General features: G+C 42.9%; 1 protein-coding gene across 8 annotated transcripts in view; it reads right to left on the bottom strand.

Annotated features, from left to right (window-relative positions):
- TMCC3 (transmembrane and coiled-coil domain family 3) overlaps positions 1-23,556 on the bottom strand; it is a 140,412-nt gene that overhangs the window by 7,730 nt on the left and 109,126 nt on the right. For 7 of the 8 annotated variants that reach the window (XM_040557380.1, XM_040557396.1, XM_040557401.1 and 4 more), the window contains 2 exons: positions 1,716-2,614; positions 72-207 (listed from right to left, as the gene is read on the bottom strand). In XM_040557380.1, the coding sequence (XP_040413314.1) occupies positions 72-207; positions 1,716-2,614 (1,035 nt within the window). Of the gene's footprint in view, positions 1-71; positions 208-1,715; positions 2,615-4,762; positions 4,780-23,556 lie in introns of those variants that run through there. The other variant, XM_040557418.1, reaches the window with a different exon arrangement.

The raw sequence follows: 23,556 nt of genomic DNA, 5'->3' as shown, positions 1-23,556 counted from the left end.
TTACAGTACAATATTTTTACAGTACACGATTTATAGCAAGTGTTACAAGTTTGATAAGCATAAAAAAGTACCTGAACATCTCGTGATCGCTCATATGCTTGATACGCCACTTTTTCCTCTATGCTGGCTAGCTCTTGTTTCAAGTTTGCTGTCTCATGTTGATGAAGATCAGTGAGGTCATTTAACTGGTCTTCCAATCTTTCGTATCTTTTCAGGAAAAAAGGTCTAAATTTAGTGCTTTCTATTTCAGTGATGCTAGGTCATGAAAACAATTACACACTTTAAAAGGCAACTTCTCAGCGTACTATGGATTCATCTGACTGGCATTACCAAGCAGTAGAGAAATCATTAGAAATACTGGAAACATTCCATAAGCATTTATTCAACAAACTCAAATCCTTTTCTGAATGTTCCTTCCTGGCAGTGGGTATATATTATATATACACCCACAGAGCAAATATTTGTATATCATTGGTGAATTATATGAACTATAAACCAATGGTTAAAGGTCTCCAATTCACATTTTTCCATTTCTCACTCTTCACTCAGTCAAGAAAATATGGTTTCATGGGCAAACTTGATCCAGTTAACAACTCACCAGTAGTGAAAGGAAATGAACATTTCCCTGGATCCCCTCTCACACACAACCGCAAGGTCCTGCCAATCACAGACAGCCCATTCTGGCACATGTCTATATGGTCAACCAGTTCAACTAAACCACCAGAAAACTAATTTTTTTCCCCTTTTTTTTGGGTCAGTTCGTAATTTGATTTAGCAGGCAAATAGGGAAATGCTGCATTTGGCACAAAAACGATGGAGGCAAGATTGTCTAGCTGTGGAAATGGTGGCAGGAGGCCTGACACCTTAGGAAGTGAGCTGTCAGAAAAGGCCACTGCCTTGTCATGGAACCAAGTCTTCAGAGCAATAGGACATTTACTCTGTTCTTTCCTCCCTCATGTTACCATCTGACATCCAGCCTTTCCTGTATTTCAGCATCTGTAAACAAGGAAAACACTAAATATTGTTTCATACTGAGGTTTTGCCCATTAGTGTAGTAGAGACTTCAAGAATCAATGCTTACTTTAACAAGTGATAGGACAAATGGCATGTAGGTACAACAGGTGCAAACCCCCCTGCATAACGTCTCACTTTCCACAGTGGATGATAAAGGAATTAATTACAAGTAAGAAATGCAAGACAAAGTTGTGCTACAGCAACTGAAAATTACACTGCACCAGGGTACGCTGTGACATTGCATCCACTAGACAGCAACGTGTCCAAGAAGTATTTGCACAAGGTACCCAGGACTAGGGATGTACTTAGCAGCTGTAAGGCAGCTGTTACACCGCAGACTGATTGCCATTTTCAAGTCGTTACAGATCAGACTCCTTCCACCACCTACAAAACAACTGGCACCTCCTCTATGCAGTATTCACAGTATGCCACTATGGTATCAGATGACGGAGTGTTCTGACAGGCCTTAGTCTGAAGGCAGAGGGCTAATATTTCTTATCAAATGATGTGACAATGCTATGCATAGATGTTCAGTTATTGGAAGGTGTAACATTTTGGTACCAGATACCGGTTGGAATTATTTTTTCCTTTTGCTTCTAAAGTGTCTCTATCTCTCTCTCTCACACACACACACACATTTACATTTTCCAAATGCTCATATGCCCATAAGTCATTTCAAGAGAACACTTAAAAGAAAATACCTATATCTTTCCTCCTGCAACATTTGAGAAATAAAGCCATAGTCTCTTTTAAATTGTGTTTTTAAATTCTCGATATCATCAGCTAATTGGGACTGTGTTTCCTTGATTTCCCTTAGTTCCTCCAAAATCATGGAGAGCTTTCCTTGGCTGTCCAGGGAGCCTGCCACAGCAGGACCAAATGAAGTGTTCCCATTACTGTCTGCTGAGCCAGAGGTCCCACTTGAGCATTCATCATCGCTAACGTATTTGGGTTTGGCAACAATGGTGGCACTGCCCCCATAGGTTCTAGAACTCGATTCTGGCCGAAATTCATCCAGGCTGTTTTTGAGATGAGCAATGTTGTCTGCACTACCAAATTTGTTTCGGATCAGATTTGCGAACTCTCTTGACTTGCTGAAAACAAAGACCGGTGGTGTCAAGGATACACCCGGCACACCCGACTTGCTGCTCTCTGGTCCATGCCCGGAGGTACGAGGCTTTCCGTGCTGAATATCCTTCAAGCTATCTTTGGAAGTATCCTTAGTGCTTTTGGAAGATCCATTTTGTTCAATATCCTTCAATTTTTTGTGATACTGTTCTAATTTCTTCTGCAGCTGAGCAATGGAGTGGGCGGATTTCTGGTTCTTTTTCTCAAAGACTTGTTTGATGCGCCCAGCCTGTTGCTTGTCTGCACTGTTTACCAGTTTCAAATACTCAGCCACATTTCCATCTCGAGCTGTTTGTTCAACTTTGATTTGTTCAGTAACCTTGAGGATTTTCTGTTTCAAGCTATCTGCACTGAGTTTGACTTTGTGAAACTCTAGGACCCCATCTGGTACATCAAAGTTGAGATTGGTGTCAGAGCCTCCGCGGCGAATGTTAAGTGGCAAACTGAGAGTATTCATGTCATGTCTTTCCACCTGAGGAGACAGAAAAGAGAGAGAGAAATTGAGTTTTATTTTTGAAATCCAGCTTTCAATTTCCATTACTGCACATAATTATAACAAATACAGTATATAAGGTAGGTTATTGTAGCAAAATAGAATGAGCCTTTCTTTGAAATTAAGGAGCATTTTTCTCAACTTCCCTGGGTTGATAAACAGATGAGGGAACTACCTGTCTCTCAAAAAAAAAAAGCAGCAAGACTAATAATAGTGAAAATTATGCAGGTAATCATAGTCACTTACAGTTACAAAATCAGAACAATGCCTAGTTAGAAAGCGTTCCTACATATTTTTTCATTACTATGAAGAGTTTCAAAGAGTTCACAGCTGATAATCACCATTGTTCTCTTAGAAATGGTCAAATACCAATAAAGTTGCAAACAGACTTTTCATTATATGGCAGTAATGTACGGAACAGTATATTTTACCAGGTTCAAATCTGTTTCTGATACACGCTCCTAGCTTGAGATGTAGACCCACGTGAATCTAATGGTGTTCAACAAGGCCAAGTGCAAGGTGCTGCACCTGGGCTGGGGCAATCCCAGAGGTGAGTACAGACTGGGAGGAGAACTCCTTGAGAGCAGCCCTGCAGAAGAGAGACTTGGGGGTTCTGGTGGATGAAAGGTTTTGACATGAGCCAGCAGTGTGTGCTTGCAGCCCAGAAGGCCAACTGCAGCCTGGGCTGCATCAACAGAGGAGTGGCCAGCAGGGGAGGGAGGTGATTGTCCCCCTCTGCTCTGCCCTTGCGAGGCCCCACTTGGAGTGCTGCGTCCAGGGCTGGGGCCCCCAGCACAAGAAGGATGTGGGGCTGTTAGAGCGGGTCCAGAGGAGGGCCACGAAGATCAGAGGGCTGGAGCACCTCTCCTACAAAGAAAGGCTGAGAGAGCTGGGGCTGTTCAGCCTGGAGAAGAGGAAAAAAAAGGAGAGTAACTTTTTGCTCAGTCAAATAATGACAGCATACAAGGGGGAATGATTTTAAACTAAAAAAGAGTGGAGATTTAGATTGGATGTTAGGAGGAAATTCTTCACTCAGAGGGTGGTGAGGCACTGGCACAGGCTGCCCAGAGAAGTAGTGGATGCCCCATCCCTGGAGGTGCTCAAGGCCAGGCTGGATGGGGCCTTGGGCAGCCTGGTCTGGTGGGAGGTGTCCCTGTCCATGGCAGGGGGTTGGAACTGGGTGGTCTTCAAGGTCCCTTCCAACCCAAGCCATCTATGATTCAAATTCATCACATTTCGCATACCTAGCTGAATGATCCTGGAAGATTACTGTATACTTCAGTAGGAAGCAGCTGCTAGTTTTTAGTGCAGAGAGCACAGAGAAAGAACTGGCCCATATTTGACTTTCCACACTTGATGAAGTTGCCTAACAACTCGATCTGCTGTGACTAAGTCTGTTTTAATGCCAAATTAATTGAGTGGGTTTTGCTGAAAGGAACTCGGGGAAAAAATGCATTCACTTAAGTGTAGGATCCATACACCTTAATAATGCTCTTAGCAAAAGAGAGCTAGCAAAAACAATTAGGCAACCTGGACACATCATCAGCACAACAGATTATTCACCCTTCTCAGAAGACAGACAAGATGGTCTGATACAAAACATACAGAGTATTTCCTCCTATAAAGCCAGAGCCACAGAGGATCCATGAGACAAGACTGACCTAACCAGAATGGTTTCATCTCTACCATCTCACGCTAGCCTCCATGACAAAGAAGGTACATTTCATTAAAGCTGCTGCAACATCACATCTAGAGAGACTGCTTAACACACTTCTGGCTATGACGGGTTTTCAGAGTTTTAACACCAGGGGGATCGAATACAGTTGCTTGAGTGAGACAAGAAGCAGAAACAGGACAGAAGCTTTATTAAAGCATATCTTTTAAAGATGCATTTGTGAAATGCTGTCCAAATGTTTAGCTACTCATTGCTCCAGAAGGCCTGACATACTACATTCAAAGGTCGACTTCCAACCACAGTGTTTGCTATTGTCTGTAGTACTGTAGATCTCCTTGCAGCAAGACCTGCACACATACCTGTCCAGTCATCACCATTCAATTTTTTTCCTTGATTAAGAACATAAAAGACATCATTAAACATTGCTGTAAGACTTCTTTTCCCAATCTTACACCGTTTTGGTGGTCCTCCTGGGAATTCTTGCCAGTATTCTTCCACTCCTCTTAAAATACAGCCTCAGGAGCCAGACACGGCATCCTACTGTTATGTCATGTTAGTTAGTTACATTAGTTAGTACTGTTATACTGTGCATGCATCACGCACAGACTGATCACGAGAACCATTGAGGTGGGTTACAAACACAGCCACAAATTGGATCTCTACCTGAACATTTCAGAGGCAAGATCATCTCTGTTCCTACTTTATATTCTTATCCTTATATTACTGAGGATTATAGAGGACTACAGGGGTTCTTTTTTGCTTGTTTAGGTTTCTTGGTTTTGGGTTGGTTGTTTTTTTTGCTACTGCACTCATTAAAGCAACAGCCTACAACTGCCTGAAAGTCTGTAAGTCTCCTTTTTCTTCTGTGCCTTTTTTCACAAATTTATCTGTAAGGAAAGAATGCAGGATACCAAACTGGCCCCAGCCAGCAATATCTGCTTCAGAAATAAAGGCATTTCAGCAAACCTTGCACAAGTAGCTAGTAAAAAAACACAAGACAACAAAACCACAATACTAATTTATTGTGGTATCACAGTAAATTATTCAAGGTCTAACACCAAAAACCTTCCTGGCTAACCCTTTTCTGTGTAAATCTACGAAGCCGGAACAGTCTGCCTCTTCCTTCCCAACCGCAGCATCGCTGCTGGGAAAGGGTCCTTGGCAGAGCCAGGATTCTGGCAGTGACAAAAAGCAGGTAACGTAAAAGTTCACATTCACCAACCTCTGAGATAAATGGACACTTGAAAAATGCAAACTGAACAGCTCCAGATTTGACAATTTCTTCTAGAGAATATTGTTTTAACGGTGGCATTTAAGACTAGGAGTCTATTCCAAGGATTAAACCAGTGCTGTAGCCTTAGCTCTGCACTTCACCAATTTGATTAAAACGATTAATATTAAGCCGCAGGCTTATTGAAAAGGGATACAAATCATATATATATATATGATTTGTATCCCTTTTCAATATATATATATATATATATATATATATATATGAGATTTATATGATTTAATATCATAGACCATATGCATTTCATATGAAAGACACCTCATTAGTAGGATCTCATTTTTGTACGTAGCACAGATATGACACGGATGGCATTCTATATTTACTACATCTAATTTGAAGAGTGACAAAAATCACAGGTGGCTCAAAATTATATACTTATTTAGAACAAGTCTTAAATATATAACTCATGGCAAAAAAAATAGCTTTCGCAGATCATTTTTTAAAGTGACAACAATCATAATTCTACTAGTACTGCTAAAATATGCAAAAATAGCTTCACGTGGGATACTTGGACCTTTCTGTAGACTCACACAGGTACGAAAAGCAACCAAGGCAGTCAGCTGAAGAGCTTAGACACTAGATCTGTACTCCTATTGCAGGCATTTCTTTAAATATATCTACTAGGCCTGGACAAATTCAGTAAAGAGAAAAAGCTGAGCATAAAACAATAGTTTCCTGAAACAACTGAAGACATTTTTGAATAAGCTTTTTGGCCCCGAAGCGTACTATAATAAATCACTGAATCACATATACACACAAGACAGCTCCACTGCTGGTGTTACTCAGGACAAGCTGTACATACTTCCAGGAATGGGTGGGTCCATCTCTAACCTTTGCACAGCATTAAGTGTTTACTTCCTCAGTACAAAATACTCTAAAAATATATTGTAATAGTTGGATATGAGCCCAAACCAGATCCCTTCTCCCTTATGTCCTCTGGAGTCCTTATGTCCCTTATGTTCTCTGGAGTCTCCAGCGGTTGGCAAGGTCTGTCACCTTCATGCACCCCGTGCCTTCCTGGAACATCAAGGTCATAACAGCAATAGGGGAAAGAAGAACAATACTGTCAAAGGATTACATCAGCTGAAAGTTTCATTGCTTTTGCAGGCAGGGGTAAGTAGAGCTGAGAAAATCAAGTAACACGTGGTAAATCTACTTCTGAAATGAGTAAAACCAATTGTAGGTTCATCAATTGCAGGTTCAGTTTAATTTCAGTGAAGTTTAGAAAAAGAATTGTCTGGATTTCCAAAAACACTGCTAGGACCGGTATTTTATCCTATTGGATTGAGAGCTCTGCAAGGGTACAGAAGAAATATAATCAAGACATACCCGAGTGTGTTTGGCCAAAGCAGCAGCATTGCTCTTGCCGTCATTTTGCCAGGTTATTGTAGCAACAAAAGCTCTCAAAATAGTCTATTGATGTAAAACGTTCCCCACCCCTTTAAATCTGAAGCAAGCAGACACTGGAGGGAGGACCCAGGTAGCTCTGGACAAGTGCCCTACCACCTTCTGTTCCAGTGATGAGGTTGACCAGCTTGGCAAAGATCCTTTTGTGATTGTTCTGTAGCTCAACTTCTACGTTACCCCAAGACACCACGGGTCCAATTGCAAATTCTATCCTAAATCCTGCTTGCTGCAGCATCCTTGTTTTGAGTTGAGAAGAATTACCCCGTGTTAGTGAGAAGCACAAAGGAAAAGAGAATGCAATCACCATTCCTCTCTCCTATCACAATAACAATTAACCAGGAGCTGGGGATTGGCAGCAGAGGAGAGGAAGCAGTCCTGAGACAAGTGGTAACGAGAGAAAAGCCCAGAAATTTCCAAGGAAATACAAGAGATGTTTCCTAGAAGCTAGGCTCTGGACAAGCAGGAAAAAACAATTTGACCGTGGTTACTAGGATTGCCATAGCTAATACTAGCTTGAAGGAAGCCTGGGGCCTAGAGACCGCTGGATTTTGTGGAGCAGGTCACGAATGTTAGTAGCTCTCAGCCCAGCAGAGAGCTCCTTGTAAAGCTCGTGCTCCTTAAAGACCAGCGACTGCGGAGCAGAGCAATGCAGGCTCCCTGCCTGCATCAGAGCCAGGCACGACAGAGGACATTGGGGCACCTCTTGGGGGTAAACCAACTTCTTCCTGCCCCAGTCTCTCCTCCGAGGGCCGGGCAAATCCCACAGACAGTACTGCTGGGCTGCGCACGCAGCACGCCCCAAGCCAGAGCACAGTGCTTCCAGAGGGATAGTGCAGGAACGGCTTGGTGTGGTGAACGTAGGTGCACTGCTAGGAGCCCTTCGTTAGGCGTGCACTGCCAGGAACATTTTGTCTTAAATACCACGTGGAGGGCTGGGTGGAAGGAACCTGCCAAACGTCCCAGGTCAGACTGAACCTGCAGGTATCCGTGAGGAGGGTACCAAGTGGACAGGAGCTGCAGAATGGGTGAGAACACCGTGCCTCAAGCCTGCGCAGATCGGCTGTTATAAACTCTGGTTGCAACATGTAAAGCAGGACTAGAAGGTTCCTTCTTCCACCAAGCTCCGGGTGGGATCCACTTGGGAGAAAGAAACCTGTAGTGAATAGAGCACGGAGAGCATGCGGCCCCCCCGGTGCAGCCCAGCCCCCAGCACCCAGCTGCTGGCCGCCCAGCTCAGTCGCTTCCCACTGAGAAGTGAGAGCTCAGCACCCATGGTTGGGTGTCAAACTGAACCCTGCTGTTTATTTCATGCGTGCCTTTTATATTCTTTTAAGAAGGGGCATGAAGATTGGGACAGAAAAAGCACTTGCAAGACTGTCACTGATGGCACACACACCCCAGGCTGCAGACAGGACACTACCAGAAGCAAACCACAAAGACCACAAGTGATCTACTCATTCAGATAGGCTCGGTTTACAGCCTTGGTTTTGTTTGTTTGCCTTTCGCCAAACAGCCTCATCACCAGTCATAGCCGTGCGAGCTAAACAAAAGTTTATGATGACAATGTACATCTATTACAACCTTTACAGGGGTATCTGATCAGTGCTTAGGAAAAAAGCCCATAAGAAACATAAAATAGGATAAAAGCAGCTCTAAAGCTTTTCAGGGTTTAGCAAAACAGCAACAATAATCAGGGCTAATTCTTTTTTTGTCAGAAAGTGTACATACACAAGAAGTACAGGGGTCCCAATGGGTAAAACAGCACGCACAGGAGTTTCTGACTTTTGCAGTGTATTATCAAAGCAGAACTGTGTTTGGGAAGGGAGTTTGACCACTGCTTACGAATTCACTGCTTCTTTTAAAATCCACAGATGAGTCCTTCACTGAAGGCTCAAAACAGGGTTAGTGATCATAAAAGCTCTTAAGTCATATAAAACCAGCCCACAAAAGTATTGTTGCACCCTATGTCACTGCAAAACCCCTTCGCTAATGTTTTCTCCCCCCCCCCTTTTTTTTTTTTTAAAGAGCTACTTAATAGTAATATCATGAAGTACCTACACTCAGCATGTCAAATAGCACCAAGGACGGCTCCTTTACCATCAGCAGTCCCCCTGCTGCCCGTCAAGACGATGAACGTCAAAGCTGTAAGGATCTCTCACCAAAACACACGGGCTTTATTCCAGGTGGTTTTCAAAGAGTGGGTCCTGCTCCACAGCCCCGGTCCCATCAACGCCTCAACCCGAAGCACCGCTCTGCCCAGGCTGTATATGTATTCCTTAAAGAATTAAACAGACCTGGAGAGATGCTGAGGCAGTAACAGATTCACCACTGGCACTAATGCAAATATCAGGTTTTTCTGTTTGTTTGTTGTGTCCCCTCTCCAATCCCTAGGTTTAGCAGAGAAATTTTCAAGGTAGTCCCAGATACCCTTTGGCAGCTACCCGTACTTCAGCATTCAGAGGCTGGGGAGCTCCAAGGCCATTTCATGAGCAAAGCACCACACAGAGGGAAACCAGCCAGCAGCTTTGGTACTTTCAAAAGTTTTGCTCAGCACAAAATATCCATTTTTCTAATTCATAATTAAAGGAATGAACTTTAAAGGAATGAACTAAAGCCAAATTAGCTAGGTCACTGCTGGCTGTAGGTAAGTCTCTAAATACAGCACTACTTCAGATTAAACCAACAATGCAAGAAGGGAACAAGGGAGGGAAGAGGCAGCTTTCTGCTTAATTACTAACACCAAATCCTTCAAAACACAGCAACATCCATTGAAAAGTCTCCTGTTTCATGACCCACGATGAGTCCTGTTCCAGGCTGTTCCGCAGCATAAAACTGCCACGAGCAAACCAGCGCCAACGCAAACAACTTCCATGCCCAGACACTGTGAGTTCAAGAGGCTTTTTTTTTTTTTTTTTATAAAAGCAAAGGAAGCCACTCTCCACTGACTGCCCAGCAGCTGTGTCAGAAGTCAGTGTCCTGCCTAGGGAAAGGAACACAGTGATGAACTACCACTCACATTTACTACGCTCATAAAGTTTCCTAAGAGGGCAAGAGGTAGGCTCCACACCCCACAATTACCTACATTGCTTCAGGTCAGTCCAACTCGTTAGCTAAGCACCATTAATAAAGAAATAGTCATTAAAATGCTCTCTCCTAACTTCTTAAATTACGATAAGCGACACTTGTGCGCGTGTTCCTTTCCTCTCAGGTTTCCGTAGCAATGTAAGGAAACGCCTGGGGGTCCCACCGCCTTGGGGTGCCATCCCACAGTCCTGCTCCCGCTGGAGGACGTGCCTTGCACCCAACACATGTCCCTCATGTTACAGCCAGCACGAACCAGAGGGGATGGCAGACTCCTGAAGAATGATGCATGAGATACAGTCTGCATCTCTTCTTTCGAGCTGATTATTCAACTCAGTTTCAGTGTTTCTAACAAGCGCTTCCTTTTACCCCCCCACACACACCACTAGCTCTTATAGATTTTCTTCCCCTCCCATTCAATAATTACTTCCCTTTTCTAACAGCGTTCAAATAGGTGGCAAGAATTAGATTTTCCCTGAATATTGTGAAATACTCAGTGAAGAGCCAGCCCCTATACATGTCCAATTATTAAATCCTTCGCTATGAAGGAGAATTTGATAAAAAGGCAGGCGCATCCCTTTATGACTACCCACTTCTCAGAGCTCAGCACGTCCTTCTGATTTCCCACCTCTAGGGATTTAGAGCGCGTCTTCCCTCACATCCCAGCTCATCTGTTCTGTGTGGAGGAAGCAACAGCAGGTCACCTGCTCCCCCTACCCGGGTCTTTCTGCTGACAACCAATTCTTTTGATTTACCTGCTAGTCACACTGCCTCAGCATTTCCTGAAATCCCGGCTCCTGGAAGCGTGCAGTCGTATGAGATACTCTCAGGGAATATTACTGAAAGTTTCTTGTCAGAGAGAAATAACTTCCACATCTAACTTAATAGTCAATGACCAACGAAGTCCTTCTTCCCCCAAAACACAGACAATGTTATGGAAATTTTAAAAAAAGTGATTTACAGATGCACGAAAATCTAAAGCTCAATCCAACACTCATTTTAGGAAGTCTAATTCATGATTTTTTATTGCTCTTAGATGGCAACATAAAACATAAAACCTATTTTGTCACAGGAACATCAAGACTGAACAGTAGCAGCGAATTTGGCAGTGCCACCATTCAGAGACAAAACGCTTTAAACCCAGACAGAACGAGCATGGTGTGCAAAAGACCCAAGACGTGGGTATTTTGTTTGTTGTAACCACCGCAAACCTTCCAGTTATAAACAATAGAACAATGGCTCCAGCACGCATGAGATCTCTTCATTTGCGTTAATATTGCAGCAGCACATCCTGAGCATATAAACAATCACATCTTGTCCTGTACGTGAACCGAGCCACTTAGTTAAAGGAGCCTGCTTTTTCTTCCTTTTTTTCCCTCCTTTCTGTCTGAGCACACTGGGCTGATGAAGTAAAGCCTCAGAAAAACGTTAGTTACGTGTGCCGTTCTGCCTATACAGAGGGCTTTTAGTTCATTTTCCACGTGAAGGTGTAATCACAAAATTCAGTCTGCGCCACTACCCTGAGTGACTGACAGCCACAGGCTGCCTGAAAAGCTTCGATGTCAGTTTTCAGTGTTATGGGAATTCCTGGAAAGCTTACAGATGCGGCTTTAATCCCGCTTTACGAAGAATTCACACACATCAGACATTCCTCTGACTTCCAGACATTAGGGGCTCTAAGCAGCGCTTGTCCATCAAGCCCCACAGCTGGCAGTCCTCCTCCCACATAGCAGCAGCAGCCAGCTAAGCCTCTCTGAGCCCCGGAAGGTCTCTCCATCCCACCCCTGCCCTTACGCATCAGGCTGCCCTGTTTTGAAGAGCATGCTGTTTACCTCTCCATAATCATTAGTACACATCTTGATGAAGTAACTTTATTTTTGAAAGCTTACTTACCTACACACACGGGCAAGCTTTCGCTATCTGTCACACTACACACCCACGAAGAACATTTCTTCAGTTGCGCTCCCATGCCTGCTATCAAAGGCTTGTATTTGCACCCAGTACCGTAAGGGAGGCCAAAGGCTTTGAGGCCTTAAAACTGCAGGGAGATTGAGCCACCAAAATTCAAGAGCCTGGGCCACATTTTATGACCTACCTGTGCTGAAAGAAGGAAAGGGGGAAAAAAAGGGAGAGACAGCCCCAGAAAATAGAGACACGAGACTTTATTTGAAAGCCTACTTTAAAAAGAGTTTAAAATAATTATTATCAAAAGTATATTTCATTACACACGATAATGACAGCTAAAACTGGAATCAGAGACGCATTATTACATGGGTTATTCGTTATTCAAACACACTGCTGCAATAAATGGCATTTTAAGCTACTATACGTAACTGTTTAACAGTGCTCTGAATAATCTGGAGAAAACATCTTAATTGCAGCGCTGTAAGTGCCAACATTCCCCGCAGAATTTAACCTTCTGTCTCCTGAAGACCACAACAACAGAACTTGAAAGCATTTTCTTGTTTGCGTTTCTTTTTTAAAAATGCCAAAATCTTGTCCTTTCCTTTTTCCCATGGGGCAGTATAAAACATCAGGCAACACGGCAACAGTTCCTCCGCTAGGCAGCGCTTATTGCACGCCTCCTTCCTGGAGGAATATGAAACGTCCCCCAAGTTAACATAAACAATGTGGTGGTTTTTGTATTTAAAGTAAAAATACAATGGAACAAGGTTTGCCGATGCTGTGACTCTACTACTAAGCATGGTCACAAGCGATGATTTCCATTTATGAGGACAACTAGTCAGACTTTGAGAGCAGCTTCAACTGTTCCTGAGCAAGTATCTTCAAGTACTATTTGTATGCTTATACATAACCATTTATATAAATAAGACGGGTGTAAGTACGCATTTATAAATGTTTTATAAATATGCATACTACAGACAAAATTATTATTATAAGCAAGTACTAGTCCGCAGAAAATCTCAAAAAAATTAAAACCGCATTTCAGCTGATGTGCACCTTCTAGAGAACCTGCCCTTGGCGTGGTATTTTAAGTTTACACCCTATCAGTTGAAGTGGTCAGAACTAAACGTGAATTCACAAAAAGGATATAGCACACATTTTAAAGGTAAGTGTGCCTCTACAAATAGCTCTTCCTGAATCCCTCTTTTTGAAGGGGCTCAATAAGCACACAACAGCACCACAGAGCGAACGACCGCCTCAGCTAGGGTTCACGCATCCTCCAGAAGCATTTTGTGTGCGCTTGCATCCCCCAATGGTGAAGAATGCACTGAATTTGACACACACTGCAACTGCTTTGCTTCCTAGACACATGTAGGCAGTGACTTCTACCTTCCTGTTTCTGTAGATTTAAGTCTCTTCTACTGCACTAAGATATTCAGGAAGTTTTACTTGAACTGACAAAGAGCTCTAAAGTGATGAAGATGACAATTATCAGCCAATAAACAACTCTATTTCAGGGAGTCATGATGGAAATCATCCTGCTGACTTCACATAGACCACCAAGAGGGCGATACAAGGACAGAAACCTTCTGATTCCACACCCGGGCCACAACTAGCAACGTGTCACTCAGTACAGTCGCTGCACTAACTGCCTACTTGGTACTTGCAATGGGAGAAAACCCTCGCAGAAGCCTACAACAAGTTTTAAACTATTTGGTTAAGTGTCTGGAAAGAGCCACCATACATTAAAACATTGTTTATGGCATATGATTTTATGACTTTGCCAAATTTCTCACACAGTGTTTCAAAACACCAGTTTGTACTGGCTTGAGTCACGTCCAATAAAAGGTTTATGGTATTTTTGGTTTGTTTTTTTTGTTTGTTGTAAATAAAAAAAAGCTTTCCTGTCAGTCTTTTCTCCCCAAACCAAGTTCAGCTGAGACCGTTATATCAATTTTATTGGATATTCAATCTCATGAACTAAAACAACCCGCTATTAGTGCTAAGTGACAGGTCATCTCCACGTCGCTTTTTTTTTCCTTTTTCCTTTCTGTATACACCATACACTTCAAATACTAATGTACATTACAGAAGATATCTCAACCCGTAAGAGAAACTGGATGGCAGAGAAATTCTACAAGGCAGTAGATAACATCAATTAATTAAAAAATTTGAAATGCAGAAGGCCTTTTCGACTGAAAAGGAAATCAAAGAGATTCACCCAATTAGAGAGGAATAAAACCCTACAGTAAAATGTTTATCTAGTCTCAAAAATATTCATATCCTGAGAGGGGACATCCCCAATTAGCCAGATTTATTGAACTGAATTAATTTGAGATAGCGACTCAGACAATTTCAGAAGATAAACTTGGATTAATTATACTTATGCCACCGTGTTGTTTCTAACAAAAAGAGATAATCACAGCTTTTAAAGTTTCAGGGATAAAGGAAGAAACTGTTGTTTAAGCAACTGGGATTCACAGAACTTTGCGAGCATGGTACAAAGTTTCCTGCGTCAGTTCCAAGAGGCCCGAGCAGCGACTGCTACGCGCTGCCTGGGCAGGAGAGGCAAACCCAGGCCGGCTTTCCTTGCTGAGATGCTCATGAACTGAACACACATCTCGCTCTGCTCGGCCAGATCTCAAATGTCAGGGGTGGAAGGAGCTCCCGAGGATACCAAAGGCCCGTTACAAAGCTCGCTGCTTTCCACCCCCCAACTGTGAGGCACGTTCCATGAACAACTCCTTTTGTAGTACAAGCACACGCAGAGCACAAAACGTATGCACAAATTCAGTGCTCAGCAATTCTGTAAAAACCAAACAGACAAAACCATGCCACCCTGCCCTCTCCCTGCCACCCAGCACAAAACCTGCTCCCAGACACAGGGCTGTGAGATCAGGATCGGGGCACGTAACAGAAGCGACTTTGTTTAACAGACTGCTGGAAAGGGCTCAAACTGCTCGCTTGCACAGCACATGAAATGGCACAGAGCAGGATATAAAATAGATGCAGTGCAAAAATGGTGTCCAAATTGGTCAGTCCTAATCTGCTAAAGCCATGCTGCTCATCTAGAAGTCAGCTAATACAGTGAAATTAAAAACACTTATCATAGATACTGAAATTGAGAAGGTCGATAAGATATATATATATATATACACACACACATATAGACTAATTTGATGGAGCTTCTTTGCTACATTAATATAGTTAAGTGAAATTGTGCTCAATGCAGCACAGATTTAGTCAAGACGTACCATAGTAGGCAGCAGGGCTAAGAAAACAGCAGCAACAGCCCACTGTCAAGAGACACAAAGAAACGATGAGCTGCGACGGCTTTGCAGCCTGTGCTGCTTTCCCTGCCTTCTCTTGCCTTCGGGTAAGTGCTGCAGGACCCTGCCATATTCAAGGCCTTTCGGGCTTCCGCATTTTTGTTAAAAACTCTGTCTAGAAGCACAGAGGGGATTACGGCCTGTTCAGCGTTCTTAATTTGGATCTGGGCATCATTACGGATATCGTGGCTGTTTCACCCTAGCCCTCCAGAGGACGTGGTGGTGTCAGAGGACTGTTTATTCAATCCAACAGGGCAATGCTACACAACAGGTAATTGTCCTGGGATAATGTCTCTGAGGTAGTGATAAGATTTCTGCAAATGATATTTGATAAAACATAATTAAAGTTCAGAGAGGTTTACTTCACCAAGATGTTCATACAGCCAGGCGCCATACTAACTCTATTTTAGAGTCTAAAGACAGAACTGGCAAACTTGCCAATTCGTATTAGCAAGGACCACGGGCTGACCAAAGAGATTTGCTGGAAGAGAAACCCCCAGTACTTGCTGACTGTACTGCGCTATTCTAAGGACTTTACAGAAATAAAAATAAGTACAGCTTGCTACAGAAATAATACCTCCATTGACAACAGTAACATGCTTATTCATGCTCTGAACTTGTGCATTTTTCTTCTACCTTTCCACTTACCATCTTGCTTGTGCTCTAACATTCACAATTTCATCTTCTAATCTGAATTAAGTTTAATCGTGCTTTTTATCTGGGATGTAATTTACCTGGCACAGGATTTGCCAGAAGTTACAAAAACTGCTAAACTACATATTAATGTTTCCTAGGAGTTTCATGGAAGGAGATACAGGAAATTAAGACTATCACAGAACAATCTGGCTTTTTAACAAGGATGGGATAGGGATGATTTACATACACTACACAAATAACAAGTGTTTATTCTGGATACTACAAGATCCAAAGCACGTGATTTTATGCAATCCATACGTTTCAATTTGAATGGATATTTGAAACAACATAATATAGCTTAATAACAAAACACAATCCTAAGAGAACAGGTTTTGCTACGTCCTCAGTAGCATCTATTACTAAAGCCAGTGACTGTTAAGTCAAGTGGTAAAAATGCATAAGACACAATTTTCAAGTTTGTCATTAGCGCAGACCTGTGTTTTACCAGAGAATCTCTTCCAGCATTGGAAGTAACCTTCATTTGCTAGTAAGAAAATGAAAGCTACCTATATTGTCTAAGCAGAAATGGTAATGATAGGTGCTATTCATACTATATCTAACACAAAAAGATACTACAGATTCTCACAGAGCCATAACCTTTCTTAGCTAGGCCACTCAGGCACGTACTTCTGAAACGAGAGCAGATCAGTCTGGTCAACTTGTCACACAAACGCTCACCACCTGTGACTTAGACCTTCCAGGAACTGAGTCACAGAGCACCACAATCAGCCTCTCTGTGAAATGAATGAAAGTGACAGAAGACACTCAGAGTTTTCTTAATGGTTAAGTTTCAGGTCAATGAAAGTCACCACTTCCCCGACCTAACCACAGAGGATTAGGAGAGCATCTTTCAAGCTACTGTCACAGCTTAGCGGCACAGTTGCGCTCATCTCATTATAACACGTCAGGACAAAGCCCCAGGCTGCCCAGCTCCAAGTTTGTTGCCTGTGTTCTTGGTCATTACAGCCCAACAGAACCGCACCGCTTTAAAGCGGGATACGGCAGTTCAGTCGGATGATTCTGTACCACCTTCCCGATATGTTATTAAGCCATTAAGCACTGCAATAAGCCCGATGATCTCTTTAAAGCAGAGTGTAATCTTAATTCAGAGTGTTCAACACACATTTACAACAGAAAATCGCATGTGTTCAGCATCCATTCAAGGTAAACACAGAGCGTTTCTCAATGCTCTATAGACATAAACACCAGTTTCCAAAACGCTGGCTCCTACATATTAAACTTGCATTAGATTTTTCTATTTTTAGCACTGTGGAGATGTTTACAGCCTATTCACCAATGTGATTTGGTTAGGAAGGGAATATTGGTTGTGGCTTCATTTCTAATCTGCCTGCCTCCCTTTCCTTTGAGCTTTCTGAACAGATTCATATTTTTTTCCCTCTCAAGTTTCTATTCAGACGGTCTAAAGGGATATGGCTTTATCACATGGCTGGCTTTGGTATAAAAGATTCATAAACGTATTACCATATTCAGTCATAGCAACGGCACAGGAAAAAAAAGGAACAAAGCGGAGCGCAGCGGGAAAGGAAGCAGACAAGAGCCCCGCTGTCCTTGGAGCCAGAGCAGAGGCAGGGGCAGGGCGCCGAGCCAGGCGCGGTACCTGCGCGGGGAGCAATGCCGGCTGCAGGCGCCCGGAGGAAGCAGCTGAACGCTTGGCACAGGAGACCTCACGCCGCTGAAAGCGGAGAAGCAAAAACCCAAAACGCAGCGCTGGCTCTCAAAGATCAAGGCGGTGGGAAATTGTCTAAATGCTGTTTTCTCTTCATCTCTCATTTGGTCGCGTCCGTGGAGTAATTTAAGCAGCATAAACTACAGCCTATAAATAAAGCATTTAGTGCTCTCGACAGGCAGGCGAAGCTCTGCATGCACCACACACCCTGAGAAATATCCCTCCTGCGAGATCAGCCAGACAACCCTAAACTAATTACAACTTCCGTAGAGCGAGTTAATACCCTATGCTGTTACACATTGAGAAAACAATCTCCAGATATTCTTCCTGAAGACACAGGCTGACAAATACCCTCACTTTCTGTAGTCAGTTACTCGACATGTTTGAGAAACACACAAATCACACCACAGCTCCTTCACAAGCCCATGGTGCCAACAGTTCCTCAAGCAAATCCCACTCTCTTCTTCAACCATTGCTCCTTGCTCAGCCAGGAGCCTGTCACACCTTGACTTCAATTCAGTTACTTTTTTTAGAAGATTATTTTACTATTCTCCAAAGCTGAGAAAAGTACTTGCTATTGGCATTAAGTTTATACAGAAATATACTTTAAAAATTAGCTCTTGCAGGCTTAAATTAGCATTGCTTATAATAAACAAGGTTTGAAAGAGAAGTAGGTAGTAAACCAAAGCCAAGAATACCTAATGTTCAAGCTAGTCAGAGGGTACCACCGAATGGCTTATATTCCACGTCAGCTAGCGAGGAAGCTTGCAGATTTGCAAACAATCATGAAGTGCTTTGGGAACCTGTAATGACTTGCACAGGCCCAAACCTTTCATGCAACACAACACAAACACAAGGAACAACCCCGCTCCTGAAAAAAACACCACCACCAAAAATACACTACACACACAAAACAAAACAACAAGAGAGCAAATGACAAGTCCCTTCTTGACTTGATCTACTCTCCAAATTTAGACTTTAAAAGCCTGTCTGTACATATGATGCTGGGACTACCCAGGCAACACTTCACCATTTTAGCTTCATGGAAAGACTGAAGCAGTTAATTACCTGTCCCCTTTGCTCTGTAGGCTTTTTACTTGCTTTCGGTTATCTTTCTTGTTCATTTACTGTTTTAACACGGGTGTTATAAAAACAAAGGTCAGTACAGAAATAAATACGCCAGGTGTTATGTTCCTCTGTATAATTAAAAAATATTTAGACACTAGCCATATAGCCTGAAAGCAAAAAGATACCTTAAAAATATTGAAAAAGCTTGTTAAAACTTTCTGTTACCTGAAAGCCAAAGATTTATCGAAGTAAAAAAAAAAAGGCATATGTTCAAATGGTTTCAGATTTGCTTAGTTCATTGTGGGTCCACCACAATGCAGAACATCCATGTAACAACTCTTAAGCATGTTTAAAGCTGATTAAAATAGAGCAGTAAAACAACTATTTCTCATTCATTTAGCTATTTACTTGAAAAGCAGTTTCACTCCTCTTCCTGGGAAGTAGGTCATGTTTAGTTACTGGTTTTGACTTCACAGTACAAGTTTGAAAAAGATTTGTGCACAATGCCACGCATGAATTTTTATTTAGCATGCAGGGCTGTTGGTCAGCAGAGTGTAAATAAATTAAGAGCCTTATGATGTGTAATACAAATTTTATAGCACTTTACCTCTGTTTCTTGAAATCTCTAGATGGTTTCTGGGTCACATGAAGTGAATAGATAAGAGGAAAAGGTCTCACCATGTTTACAGTATAATATGATATTTGATTATCTAATGTACTGGGGTTGAACGTCTTATGTCAAAACCGATTTGAAGTTTTCTTACAGTTTTACCATTATTTGTAGAGAAAGGAATCTTCCTAGAAATACCTCCTGGGAAGAGCTTTGCTCCAGGAAGTAAGTAATTTCATTATACGTAGCAAAAACGCTGCAGGCACTATGTAAATTTTAACCCGACCAGAGAAATTCTGTTGCAGGCTGGATTGCTGAGTCCCAGCTCCGAGCAGCTCTCTTGCTGTCAGAGAACATCTCACGGTGCGACGAAAAGAGAATCTCGTGGCTTCAGCAGATACACTACCACAGACCGGCTGCGTAAGGAGCTGCTCTGTGTGAACATACACATTGCTGCTGACAGACTTGGCAGCCTGCCGGCATCCCTTAGAGTGAGCAAACCTAGCCCAGTCCAAACGTTTTCAGAGGAGGATTATCAGAGCTGGAGTATCACGCCTTTCTGACCACCTTCTTAGGAGTTCTCGTAGGAATAGTACAAGTTAGAAGTCAGAGCTGGCAGCTCCAGACAGCTGTCTCCTCAATGACCTGCTGGGACGGTTTGGGCAGTACTTCTGACCTGCAAAAAGGCCAACCCTGGAAAAACTCTACTAGATGCAAGAGATGTTCCAGTGGGAAGTTATTTCCCAAAGCTTGCCTTGAGATAGTCGTGCCAGATATACTCAATGATCTGTTCCATAGGAATTTGTCTTCCCCCCTCCCCTCAAAGCACACAGGGTATGGAATTCGAGCCCGAGATGAAAGGAACAAAATCTAATCACCACATTGTTTCTTCACGCCGGTCACAGGTTCCAAGGATTAAGAAACATTCTATTTATTTCCCTTTTTGTCAGCATTGCCCCCTGAACCTGCTCAGCATAAATTCAGAAGATGAAAAATTTGTGTTCTCCTGCCCACAGAAGATCAAGCATCACAACTGCTTTCACTGCTGAAACATTCGAGGACTCCTGTTAGGCCAAAATTAAACAAAGCGTGGCTTTGACAACCAGAGACACTTGATCCATGCTCAGATTTAGATGCCACATGGCTCCGGCAGCCACCTCAGATGAAATTTCATTCTCAATCTGATACCACAGGCATCTGACACCTTGCAAATAGTAATTCTGCTACCTGCAAATCAGAGCCTAGACTCTCCTGCCCTCACTTTATCTCAGCCCTGGCGTGGATGGCATCCACCGGCGATGATGGTATCCACCTTGGCAGGGGGAGGCTGAATCAGTCACTATTCTGGGTGAAGCAGGAAGGCCTGGAACTTTTTGATATTAAACTTGGGGAAGACACTGCGGGGCCTGTTTTGTTGCTTCCTGGTGTACAGGAGGGTGCTGCACACAAGGACTTGGCTTCAAATCACAGCTTACCGGTTAAGCGTAAGTTCTCTTCAGCACTTTGAAGAGAATCTCCCTTTGTCCAAGCATGATCTTTCTAACAGGTCATTCCCGGTCTCTCAAAAGATGCCTTATCAAATGTGCAGATAGTCTTTAATTGCGTAGCTTTACAAGGAAGCAACAGCAGCTTGGCTTCTAGGAGTCTAACAGCAGCAATACGATGCAGCTGCAGAACTAAGAAGCATGAACGCAGAGCTACGAGCTTTGTAAGCCACGTAACAAGCTCTGACACTCAGGCACCCTGCCCCATCAGCCTGCCACTACCTGGAAGAAACTCTCCTCTCCCATGTCTGGACCTTCGGTTATTAGAAGTGCAAAGATATATCGGAGGGATCATATATTTTAAAAACAAATAAACAAACCCAAACCTGGAAGAACACATACAACGCAGGACAATATTGAAAGTTTAAGTGCTAAGATATTACATGCCATAATCTACTCGCATGGCTATCCAGGCTGCCACTTGCCTGGGAGTCAAGCAAAATAACATCTGCTTTAAAACCTACCATTGTGCTGTCCTGCAGACACTGCATGAGGTAGAAACAATTTCAGTTGCACTCTAAAACATACTTTTTATCTTTTTTAGCTACTCTTTTTTTTTTTAAATGCTTGCAGCAGCAATTAAAAGAACAATTCTTTTTATTATGCAGATAGAACAGGACTTAATTTAACATTTTTTCTCTCTGTGACACTCAAAGAACAAAGACTGGAAGGATGGTACATTACATTTCAGCAGCAGCTCCAGCTAACTGGAACAGCCGCGATTCTAAATGGCCTACAACAACTAACACAGGTAGTTCTGAAGTACTTAGTACTAAGACTTTGTACTAAGGCAAATGCCACTGTTTCAAACGAGATGCACTTAGCCAGTCATTTCCCAAATTCCTTTTCCTATTATTTCACATGCTGAAAAAAAAAATATATATATATTTTCCTGAGGAGTTTCTTCTCTCCTTTCTCAGGGATTTCTTTGCAGTGACTTCATAGCAGTCTACCAGCTGAAGTACTGATATCACAATCTGTTGCCAGGGGAATCAGTTTAGATGCACAAAGTAACATGACATCACTGCAGAAACCAAGGGGGAAGAAATATTCCATCAAAGATGAATCACTTGTTTAGTCACATATATATGTGCGTGTCTTCAGCAACAGGCACGGGGAGAAAAATAACGGGTAGACTTCCTTGTCAGTTAAGATTACTCATCGAGGAAGTAAGAGTTGGGTTCTAGGCACTCTTCAGCTTCAGACGTGTTCTAACTCAGCTTTGAGGAAGGAAGACCCCCAAGCACCACGCTGCTAGCTAAGGTGATGGCATTCCTCTCCCTCTCCTCAGGAACCCTGCCCACGGCCCACTGAGGTCTGCGGAGAGATTACCCAAGCGAGTGGGGCAGTAGCTCGGCAGGGAGGACGTGCCCCGGTGAGGGGCACACTGTGCACAGACGTGTCGAGAAGAAATACGTTGTTGTTGAAAGAGGGCACTCGACCGTGTCGCTTCGTGCTCTCGGGCGTGCTCTCATTGTCCTTCGGCAGGGAATTTGCTGCCCTGAGCCCCCACAGCGTGGGGCCACCTGCTGCAGGAGGCACCAAGGACTCGATGGGGCGGCACACCTCAGGAGCGCAGGCACCCCAGCAGCTCGAACAAGACATCAGGGAGCTCGCAAGGTGCCCAGCAGACTCCTTTCCTTGGATCGGCAGCAGCTTGCTCGAGCTGCAGAACTTCCACGAAATATATTGAATCTGATTTTTATTCTCTAGCTGTTAAACTGTACTTTGGACCAATTTTTCAGTGCTTTACTAATCAGCAGCGTTTGAGCCACACATCTCTCCAATTAAAAAAGCATCGTGCCGTAATGTTTCCCACCACGACCAGAACAGAGCGTACCAAACCCCACATCCATCACTACCTGATATTGACAGGAAGAACTTGAAAATAGGGATTGTATGCAAGCCAGAGCGCTTAAATGGACTGCGGGCTGAACCTGATCTCCATACACTGTTTTTACCTCTCCAGTAAATGCATAACACAAGTAATGCCATCCAATTACCTCTCAAATCATGGTAGGCTCGAATTGACTTATACAGCTAAATAATTCACCACCGAAGAGCGGTGATTGCACTCCAGTTTGGAGCAAGCACCAAGGGTCTGTCACTGTTGAGATTCCTCCGCATGCATCTCCTGACTCAAGAACCCCAAGCTGTTAGTTGAAAAAAAAAAATCAACTGTTATGATTGCACAGTCCGTGCTATCTTAAAACACTGTTCGTTTTATTTTTTCCACCAAATACATTCATGAATGATTTTCATCAGTTAGTCAAAGAACAGCAAATACCTGCACAAAAGAGGTTACATCCTTTCTAACACATTCCTGGGCAGTCCTGCTTTATGTGCCAGGTATTAGAAAAGGTAATAGGAAGATTTGGAAAACAAGATTTCCGAATCAACTTAAGCATTAGTTCTCAGATTATGAATATTAACACACATACCTAAAATTTGGTAAGAAAAAAATGAATCTGAGCTAAAGAGTTACCTGCAATATCCAACCCTGTATGCAGCAAAACCCAACACTTATAAAAAGCAAGAACTTATTTTTTAATGCAAGTGCAGTACATGTAGGCAAGCCATTAAACACTGAACACTTGGCAAGACACTGTGCAACAATCCACTCCCCAA

The sequence above is a fragment of the Cygnus olor genome, chromosome 1, assembly GCF_009769625.2.
Source record: "Cygnus olor isolate bCygOlo1 chromosome 1, bCygOlo1.pri.v2, whole genome shotgun sequence".
Classification (NCBI taxonomy): domain Eukaryota; kingdom Metazoa; phylum Chordata; class Aves; order Anseriformes; family Anatidae; genus Cygnus; species Cygnus olor.
Note: the sequence above shows the minus strand (reverse complement) of the source record. Positions and strands in the feature narration are given on the sequence as shown.